The following is a 10,244-nucleotide window of genomic DNA, read 5'->3' as shown; positions in this document are numbered from 1 at the left end:
CTTTAACCCAAGAGCGGGGCCAGGGATGGAACCCGCGTCTTCATGGTTACTAGTCGGATTTGTTTCCTCTGAGCCACAAAGGGAATTCCCTTATGGTGGGACTTTGAGCTACTTGCCTCCCTGTTCGGGGATTCAATTTCTCTGCTAGCAAAATGAGGGCTTGCACTAGACAATTTTTATGGGCAGACCAGCTTTGACAGTCTCACCGTGCAATCTCCACAGAGGGACAGTTGAGGTTTGGGAGGGACCGCAGCAATCCAACCCAAGATGGGACCAGCTTGTCCAATGGAACTCAGGGTCATGATGGCTTTGATCTGGAGAACAGTTTAAGAGTGTCATCCTCTCGAGCTTTCCACCCTTAGGATCTATGGGAGCTGGACTGCCACTGCCATCCCGGCTGCCATAGTGAGGCTGGATGGAATAGCAGAAAGAACAGGTGCTTTAGATCCTGACCGATCTGGACTCAGTTTCCTTCTCTGTCTCTTAACAACTTTGTAACCTTGGGCAGGTCATTTAACATCCTCAATCCTTGGCTTCCTCATCTGTATAATGGGAGGATAATAATAACTACTGCATTATTGCTGCATCCTCATGAGAATTAGAGATATTTGTGCGAAGCACATGGAATGGAGTAGGTGCCCAATAAATAAAAGCTGGTTATGATAAGCAGGGAGATGAACATGGCTTCTCTGGGTACAAAGTGGATTGTTGATTATAAATGAGGCGTGAGAAGGAGAGGGCTGGTAAGAATGGGAGATAGACACTTGCAGCAAAAATCTGTCTACTTACAGCTGCAGGGAATGAGCGAAGGGACTAGAAATGGCCCCAGTCATGGGCAGATCTCAGTGGGCTGCCTGGTTCAACTCTGAGATAAGACCATGGCAGTGGTGATCTTGGCAGTCACGTCAGCATCAGATCATGAGCACCACTAGGGAAAGAAACATCTAGCATTGGGCAGTTGGAAGGGCTGGAGTCAATGGAACAAAAGCAGAGGGGGAATCTGGAAGAAAGACAGTGCCCTGACTCAGAGAGGCAGAGATCTAGGCAGGGCCGGAAATCAGAATGGCTGGGTTTGCTGAGATAACTGCATTGCTGTTGAATTTCATGATGATGAGTCCCAGACAGGTGGAGGGTCTTTGCTTCTGGAAAACACAGATGGCTTCGGGTCAGGACAAGGTGGGGTTAACAGGGGCCTGGGGTGAAAATGGGGGTGGTATGTCTACTATGCAGAGGCTGGATCCCTTTCCCCGTTGCTTTCCAGAGAAAGACGGAAGGAGCTAGGAAGATAAGACTATCTGATGCCTATAAATAAATGGGAGGAGGGACTCTTTTCCCATTCAGAGTCTGATCTGTGCTTGGGAGTTAGCACCTTAAGGGAACAACCAGAGGCCAGTGGGCTGAGGGAGGAGGAGGAAGAGAACTCCTAGACCTCGAACTAGACTTAGCCCGGGAATTTGAGTAGCGGGCTCCTAGGCTCTGAGATGAGAGCCCCTGACTGTTCCAGACTCAGCTGTGAATTGAGGTGTAAGTTCAATAAAGTCAAGATTTGCAGGCTGAGCACTCAGAGATAAAGCCATGTGGGACACAGAGGGTTGTCAATTTGGCCGCGGCCACAAAGAATCAGAGCCATTCTTGAGAATCTATATCTCAGGGGCAAGAATCGGGAAGGAAATCCGACTGATCAGAAAGCAGAGTCCCTGACATCTGGGAGGCACCTCTCCGCTTCCTAAGTGCCTTTCCTTCACCCCACAGAGCGGCTGCTCTAACCTCATTTCACCTAGGAGGAAACTGAGGCTCAGAGCAACCTGACCTGCCAGATGAGCTTAGCAAGTGCAGAGCTGGAGCTAGAATTTAGGTCTGTCAACTTCTAGCCCAAAGATCTTTGTGCCTATACCTTAATCCAACAAATATTTGCTGGGAACCAACTTACTGAATAATTATAACACTACCAACGATAACTTCCGTTTACTGGGAACTTCCCCGGGGGGCCCCACGGGCCGAAGTGTTTTAGGAACATCAATTCCTTTAAGCCCCAGGAAACCCACCCAACTTGAACCCAGGTTGTCCAGATGAGTCTTTGAAAAGAGAGATTTAGAGATGAATCAGACACTGATTCTGGGTATGAGGACGTGTATGATTGGGTGGGGGGCTACACACGAAAAGATTGATTTTCAAGTGCCTGGTGGCTTCAGGTCAGCCGTTTTCTAGTTGCACTTCGAATGCCAGACAGGTAATCTGACCGTGGTGGAATCGCGGCTGACCAGTGAAACTGAATCAGCCTAAAGTCCGCTCTTGGCTGTACGAAATAGACTGCAAAAATAAAAACGAAATTTAAAAAGTAGAAGGCAGAGCGCCTAGGGAAAGTCAACGGGCGCAACGAGGAAAAAATTAGCAAGTTCATCAGAATTCCACCTGCAAGAAAAGGGTCATTTCAGGAGGTCAAAGCAGTGGGTAAGAAGCACCCACCGGGAAGGCAGCTTCGTAGGTACCCTGGCGAACAGGCCAGCCTGGTGGGGAGAAGAAAGGTACACCCCTACCCACTGGCGCTGGGTTTCTCAACTAACTCGGATCCTGAAAGACGTTTTTCGGTGGGTGTCGCAAAAACCCTGAAATTCTGCAGAAGGGTTGCACTGTGTGTGCGCAGTTGTTTTTCCTCAAAGGAATCCAAGACCCCTCCCTAAAGTTATGAGCCTCGGGTTTAGACATTCAAGTGAGAATCGGAGGAGTGGTGGCGAGGAGTCGCTCAGATCTTGGCAGAAGTGTCCTTTCCCAGGGCTATTCGGCGCCTGCCCCAACTTTCAAAGCCGGGTGCGCGAGGGCGAGGGTGGCGGGGCGCGGGCTGAGAGCCTTCGGGACCGAGAGAAGCGCAGGCGTATTTGAGAGGCAGACCCGGCAGACGCTAGGGTTGCTGCCTAAGGATGGATAGGGAGTGAGGGCTCAGGGGGGCCGGTGGAGATGGGCCAGTGAGGTGGGGAGGGGAGAGGAGAGGGAGAGGAAAGGAGAGGAGAGGAGAGGAGGAGGTTATCCCCAAAAGGTGAGCGGCGGGGGGAAAGAAAGGCGGAAAGCAAGAGAGAGCAAAGGACCGGGGTAGGTGGTAGTGGCGGAAAGAAGCGGCGGGGAGCACGGTGAAGGAGAGCAGCGGCCAAGATCAACTTCTCACAGCCCGGGCCTGGGGGTAGACCGGACACATGCTTGGCGCTCCATCCTGTTTCCTTCTTTCCTCTCAGTTCTGGGGCATTGCTACCCGGCCGGGACAGGTGGGTTGAGGGCCGTCGAGGCAAACGAGGCCCTAGGGTGACTCAATATCACCTCCGGAGCCCGCCCTCTCTTCCATTCCCCGAGGGTCTGAGTCCTGCGTCCCCGCCAGACCCAGCCGGCTCGAGGGCAGTTTTGCCCTCGATGGGGCGGGCCCCCAAACCTGGGAAACACTCCGCCCAGGCCCCTCGCCCCGGCAGCGGAGGGGCCAGGGAGGAGCGAGGGAGGGGGCGTGGTGCGACCTAGTTTGCGATCTCTACCCCCCTTCCCTCCCTCCTCCCCCCCCCGCCCCCTCCCCGCCGGCCAGCCGCGCTCGGCCTGCCGTCTGGCCGAGCCCGCAAGGGTTAAAGGCGGCCCACAGGTGAGGTGGGCGGGGCCGCGAATTCGGGGAAAAAGGAGCGCAGGACCGAGGATGAAGGCAGAGAGCGCGGTGAGTCACGGGCGGAGCTGGCCTCGCTCGCTCGCTCGCCGGCTCCCGCCCGCCCTCCGCCCTCCCGCCGCCTCTCTCTGCCCCTCCTCCGCCGCCGCCCGCCCCGGGTCTCGTCGCGGCCCCGGCTCGCCCTCTGCTCCTGCCCCTCGCCCACGAGCGCCCGTTGGGAGCGCACTAGCCTGCGGCATCCTGAGCCCGGGCGCAGCCTCGAGGTAGGAGCCCGGGTTGGGGCGGCGAGGGGTGAGCGCATCGCGGCTGGTTTCGGAAAGACGCGCCCGGAACGCGCCGTAGCCTCCTCTGGCCTCGGGAAAGGTGGTCCGAAAGATTCCGAGGGGCTTAGAGCCCTGGCGGAGTGAAAACGGGGCGGACGGGCGAGGCCGGAGACTGGGGCAACTGGAGCGACTGGGACAACTGGAGGACTGGAACCCTGAGGACCGGGAGTACGGAAGTCCTGACCACCTGAGCACAGGTGATGGGAGAGGCAGCCGGCGGAAGGGGGAAGGAAGGTGACTCTACCTGCCTTCCCGCCTTGGGGAGCGACAGGTCGGGTACGCGCCTGGCTGTCTCCCTTCCGAGATCTCGGCAGCTAGGCTAGTGCATCTCAGGATTGGGCTCTTTGGCCCTGTGTGTCGGGAGAGGCCACTCCGGAGCCTCTGTAGTTAGCCTCCCCACCCCCTAAGCCCCGGGGCCGTTCCCAGGCGCCAAAAGCTATTAGGGTCCCAGGACTCACTGCTCCCGCCCAGCCCCTTCTGGGCTGCCCCGCCTGGGCCTGAGGCTCGGTTGCTGCTGCTTCACCCGGTTCCTTTCTTGTGGTAAAGGCAGGAGCCTGAGTTGGCGCCCCAGTCCCCCTCTCCCTCCCTTTCCCAGACTGCCAGGGCCACCTCCCAAGTCCCAGAAGCCAAAGGTGGTAGGGTCATCTGAATTTGGCTTTGGGAAGGAAAAGTCCCTGCTCTAAATCACCGCATCTCCTCCCCGCCATCAGAGAAGGCCGAGGCACCCAAAGCCACACACCCCAGGCACCAGGGCAGGGCTCCCAGATCTTAGGGAGAGGTGGTGAGATGAGGCTGATCTTCAAGTGACAGGTTTGTGGTGGAGAAAGAGGTGGGTGGTGGTGGTGGTGGTGGGGTGTCTTTAGGTTCCCGGTGGTTTAGGGAAAGAGTAACAGACCAGGAGTAGAGAGACTTGGTTCACAGAGGTACACAAACTCCCTTTATTATTTTTTTAATATTTGCTGATTTGAATGAATAAATGTCTTTTTTCAAGTGACTTCAAATATGGCCTCAGTTTCCTCTTGTAAAATGAGAGGATTGGCCTGGAGTAGTGATTCTCAACCCCTGGCTGCATGTTAGAATCATCTGGAGGGCTCCTAAAAATGATCCAGGCCTAGCATGCAGCCCCTCTATAATCTCTTTGGGTGATTCTTCCTCTTAATTTCGGTATGATTCTGGCAATTTCCTGTTGCTTCCCCCACTCTGTCCCTGCATCCCTTAAAGGGGTGGCAATTTTCTCTTCCTGAGCTTGCTGGCTGACCTCTTTTCTCTGGGGAAGCAAACCCCTCCAACCTTCACATCTGGGTCTCCCCTAGATTGGAGGAGAGCTGGGTAGCAGCCAGAGAGCTAGCCGGCTGGACACTTGGTGTGGGTTAGGATGGGGGGGGCAAGGGGGTGCTTAGCTTTCCCTGGTGGGGAGAAGCACTCTGGGAACTGGCCCTGCAGCTGGACCCCAGGGAGGTGAAGCCCCAAGTAGAGGGAAAGAGGTGGGGGCCAGGCATGGGGGTAGGTTTGGTGGTGCTGAGGCAACCCAGCCAGGCAGGGAGGTGGGGGGAGTGGTGCAGAGCAGAGAAATGCCATTTTTCACTGAGCGTGCCTCGTGCCTCAGTGATGGAAGGAGGGCTCTTTTTTTCCCCCCAAAACCTCAGAACCTGCTTTGCACTTTGGGAAGTCAGGTCACTTGAAGCTTTGGGTTAGAATGCCTGCCTCCCCCTCCCCAGCTGTGTCCTGAGTTAAACTGGGGAAGCTGAGATGGATCTAGAGCCTCCATTTGGGTTGGGAGCAGGTCCGAGGGGGGAGATGGGAGCAATGCCACTGCCCCTTCACCAGCCTGGGCAGTTGGAGTGCGCAGATGGTTCTAGCACTGTATTCTAGGAGTATTCGACCTGTCAGTCTGGGACCAACCTAACTCCCAAGATGAGCTGGGTCTTATAGGAGGGACCACCTAGGAAAAGGTTGACTTCCATCATACACATACAGAGAACCTCAAACCCTCAACCCTTAGCACTCCCAGATTCTCTTAACTGATCTTTAGTCCCCACCCAGGGGTGCTTTCCTCTTTTTCACTTGGGGGTGGGAGAGGAGCACTTGGCAGGGAGGGGATCTGGGCTAGGATGGAATATGAGCCAGTTATTTTGCTCACCTCACCTCTTTTCTGCTTCCTTTAGGTCCCACCTGAGGTGTCCTTGACCATCCCTGACCCCCACCCCGGATCCCGGCAATGCTAACCGCTGTCTGTGGCTCTCTGGGCAGCCAGCACACGGACGCGCCTCCCGCCTCCCCGCCGCGCCTCGACCTGCAGCCTTTGCAAACATACCAGGGCCACACGAGCCCGGAGGCTGGGGACTACCCCTCCCCGCTGCAGCCTGGAGAGCTGCAGAGCCTCCCGCTGGGCCCCGAGGTGGACTTCTCACAGGGCTATGAGTTGCCGGGGGCCTCCTCTCGGGTAACCTGCGAGGACCTGGAAAGCGACAGTCCCTTGGCCCCGGGACCCTTTTCCAAGCTCCTGCAGCCGGACATGTCACACCATTACGAATCGTGGTTCCGGCCGACACACTCAGGCACCGAGGATGGCTCGTGGTGGGACCTTCATCCGGGTACCAGCTGGATGGACCTCCCCCACACTCAGGGAGCCCTGACGTCACCTGGCCACCCCGGGGCGCTTCAGGCCGGCTTGGGGGGCTACGTCGGAGACCATCAGCTTTGTGCCCCGCCGCCCCACCCACACCCGCACCACCTCCTCCCAGCCGCGGGAGGGCAGCACCTCCTCGGGCCTCCCGACGGGGCGAAGGCCTTGGAAGCGGCCGCCCCAGAATCGCAGGGGCTGGATACCAGTCTCGACGGGGCGGCCCGGCCCAAAGGCTCCCGGCGGTCAGTGCCCCGCAGCTCAGGCCAGACCGTGTGCCGCTGTCCCAATTGCCTGGAGGCGGAGCGACTGGGGGCTCCGTGCGGGCCCGATGGAGGCAAGAAGAAGCATTTGCACAATTGTCATATCCCGGGCTGCGGGAAAGCCTACGCCAAGACGTCGCACCTGAAGGCGCACCTGCGCTGGCACAGCGGCGACCGTCCCTTCGTGTGCAACTGGCTCTTCTGCGGCAAGCGCTTCACGCGCTCCGACGAGCTGCAGCGCCACCTCCAGACCCACACCGGCACCAAGAAGTTCCCTTGCGCAGTCTGCAGCCGGGTGTTCATGCGCAGCGACCACCTGGCCAAACACATGAAAACCCACGAGGGCGCCAAAGAGGAGGCTGCCGGAGCGGCGGCAGCGGCGGGCGAGGGCAAGGCCGGCGGAGCAGAGCCCGCCGGGGGCAAAGGCAAGCGCGAGGCCGAGGGCAGCTCGGCTCCCTCCAACTGAGCTCCTCGGTCCCGCCTCCCCGCTGGTCTCCCCTAGGGCTGTCAGAAGAGAGTCCTCTGGCCTGCTGCCTTTGGGAGGCGGCTTGAGTAAGAAGAGAAAGTGGTTATTTATTGAGAGGGAGGAAAAGTGGTGCGGGGATCGGGGAACCGGGGCGCTGGGGGTTGCTTAGTCTCTGGGGCTAGATGGGACGGATGCGTTTGTTTGGCTGGGCCGGGAGGAGCTGCACATGCCCTCCAGTGCTTGCCTTGTTCGCTCTTTCACTCAGGCCCCTGGGCTAGGGGTTGGGCTGGGGTACCCCTAAGGCTCCTGCGGCGTCTGGAGGGCGGAAGGGACAGGCTGGAGGAGACAGCGCGTCCCTGGAGCAGAGAGGAGTGGGGCCGCCCCGGGCGCTGGGAGTAGCTGTCTGGACACGTCCCTAGTGCCTGGGAACCCGGACATAAAAGGGTCTCCGAAGCCGCCCTGCGGCCCGGGTCCCTTTCATCCCCCTTAGAGTGCTTCTATCCTGAGGGAGAGCCGAGATGGGGTAGCAGAAGCTGGGGGGGGGTCCCCCCTAAGGGAGGAGTTTCTATCTGGCTGGGAGGATTGTCCCAGTGGAAATAACGCCTTTGATGTGCCTCCTTATTAAGCCTTCCAGACCCAGTCTGATGGAGCCGTGAAGGAAGAGGGGAAGAGGGCCCGAATGAGCGAGGGCTTCCAGCCGGAACAGTGGGGTGGAGGAGAAGAGCTCTAAATGTGGGAGTTGAGCAAGGAAGTCCCTTCTCAAAAGAGAGAAAGAGATTTGGTCAGGGAGTGGAACTAAGCCCCTTGGTCTTTATAAAAATAAAGTTGAGTAGGCCACTCTCATCTGTCACCTTCTGCAGGCGTTTCAGACGGCCAGGAGCCCCTGCTTCCCAGCTGATGTATTTCCTCACCCTAGATCCCTCCGCATTTGCCTTCCCCTTAGGGTTGGAAGGGGGAGGGTTACCTGGGTTTGGGTGGGAGTGGGTGGGGGTGTCCCAGCAGAGGGACCCGCAGTGGTTAGTGGAGGACTCTGGCCCTGCCTGGCGGTTCTCCTCCGGGAGAGGCTAAGCCCCTCTCTTTCTTTAGCCGGGCCCTCCCCTTCCCCACTGCCCACAAGCCTTGCCCCCTCCGTAGAGTGTGTTAGGAAGCTCTTTCCCAGCTCATCTTTTGGAGGAAGCTCCCCTTCCAGGTGAAGAATGTTGTTCTCTCACTGGAAGGGGCCTGCCTTCTGCAGGGATGTCCAGACAGCTGTCCCTGTCCCTTTCTTTAGATCTAGAAATACATCCCAATTGTAACCATGGAGTGGGGAACATGGGGAGGGGGTAAGCCCGGCAGAGGCTGAGCCAGGCAAAAGGAAGAGAGCTGATGGGGGAAGGGTCTGGTGGGCCACAGGACCCTGGAGCTAGTGGGCTTTCCCAGGATCCAGGTGGGAGGCCTTAAAAAAGGCTCCCCCAACTCCCCTTCCCCTGCCCTTCCTTCTCCACCCAGAGCCCTATGCGAGGATTAGTTGTGTATTGATTTTTTTAAGTTATAAGCAAAGGGTATTTTATTTAATATTAGGACACGTGTGTGCATTGTATGTACTTATGTATGTGTGTGTTCCTGTGTGTGTGTGTGTGTGTTTCTCTACTGAGCCTGGGGTCTTCAGCCAGGGAGACCTCATCTTGTTCACCCCAGCCAAGGTCCTGGGGTCTAGACCAACAGCATCTTCCTTCCTTGGGGATGCTGGAGCCCAGTGCAAGGACTGGGCGCTCTTGGGAAGTAGGGCTGGGATCTGGGTGGGAATATGTTTGTGTAGAAAAGAGCCCTTCCTAAGAGGGAAAGCGCGGCTCTCCTCGAGGGACTCATGGACCTGGGGTGGTTTAAGAACGAACGTTCTTGCTTTCTGCTCCCTCTTTCCCTACCTCCTGCGCCTCTGAGCAGAGGTCCCTTTTCTTGCTGAGAGGCTTGGGGGTCAGAAGAGGGCTGGCGGTGCTCACACGTTGCCCGGCCAGGGGGAGGAGGGGGAGAGAGGGAGGGCACCTTGGGTGTAGGATGCCTTTGTCCTCCACCCATCGAAACCAGCCACCCCCGCCCTGTGCCACCAGTGACCATTCTCAGGGGAACTCCCCAGTGGGTGTCGGTGGAGGGGGGGGGAGCACACAGATGTTCCCCCCATTAGAGGCCCCGAGCTCTAAGGTGTGTGGGTGAGGGCTTTGGATAGGTTTCCTTCTGCTCCCCTCTTTTCTAGACCTAGGTTGCTTGGCTGTCTGCCCCCTTCTAGGCAGCCCCCTAGAGGAGAAATGTAGGATTTTTTTTTTCTTTAACTGCTGTGAACCCACTTTGGGGGGAGGAGGAGGAAGAAGAAACAGCCTGTGTTTTTTATGCCATAATAAAGTCGTCAGCCACATCACTGCTTCGTTTGTCTTCCAGCTCTGGTTTCTTTTTTTTTTTCTTTCTTTCCGTCTTTTGTCTTTTTAGGGCTGCACCCACGGCATATGGAGGTTTCCAGGCTAGGGGTTGAATTGGAGCTGCAGCTGCCGGCCTACACCACAGCTGCAGCAACGGTGGGATCCAAGCCGTGTCTACAACCTACACCACAGCTCACGGCGACGCCGGATCCTTCACCCACTGAGCGAGGCCAGGGATCAAACCCGCAACCTCATGGTTCCTAGTCGGATTTGTTAACCACTGAGCCACGACAGGAACTCCTGGTTTCCTCTTTGACCCAGGGTCTCCGAGCAGTGAGGACCAGACTGGCCGCCAGGTGGGGTGGACACTTCTCTTTGATCCTGCAGCCCTGGGCAACCTCACCTCCCTTTGTTTGGGGCAGAGCAGAGCTGATTGAAGGGTCCGATCCTGCCCTGAGGTTGTTGGTGAAAAGGAGGAGGTGGGGCTCCCTCAGGGATGGAGAGCTGGGCTGACTGTGGTCTTCACCTGTGGAGACGAGAAGGTT

The 10,244-nt window shown here is 57.5% G+C and overlaps 1 protein-coding gene across 3 annotated transcripts; it reads left to right on the top strand.

Moving 5' to 3' along the window:
- The first annotated feature begins 3,046 nt into the window (after positions 1 to 3,046).
- On the top strand, positions 3,047 to 9,701 carry SP6 (Sp6 transcription factor). 3 transcript variants are annotated; one of them, XM_084983078.1, is made up of 2 exons: positions 3,047 to 3,257; positions 6,123 to 9,701. In XM_084983078.1, the coding sequence occupies exon 2, from the start codon at positions 6,176 to 6,178 to the stop codon at positions 7,307 to 7,309; it is 1,134 nt and encodes a 377-aa protein (XP_084839204.1). In that variant the 5' UTR covers positions 3,047 to 3,257; positions 6,123 to 6,175; the 3' UTR covers positions 7,310 to 9,701. The 3 variants fall into 3 exon arrangements, with proteins under 3 accessions (XP_084839204.1, XP_020922742.1, XP_020922741.1); XM_021067083.2 differs by lacking the exon at positions 3,047 to 3,257 and adding an exon at positions 3,642 to 3,897; XM_021067082.2 differs by lacking the exon at positions 3,047 to 3,257 and adding an exon at positions 3,672 to 4,154.
- Positions 9,702 to 10,244: the final 543 nt, after the last annotated feature.

This window comes from Sus scrofa, chromosome 12, assembly GCF_054392235.1.
Source record: "Sus scrofa isolate SSC_HxYL_T2T_F1_AM1 chromosome 12, Sscrofa_HxYL_maternal_Yorkshire_Landrace_v2.0, whole genome shotgun sequence".
Lineage (NCBI taxonomy): Eukaryota > Metazoa > Chordata > Mammalia > Artiodactyla > Suidae > Sus > Sus scrofa.
Note: the sequence above shows the minus strand (reverse complement) of the source record. Positions and strands in the feature narration are given on the sequence as shown.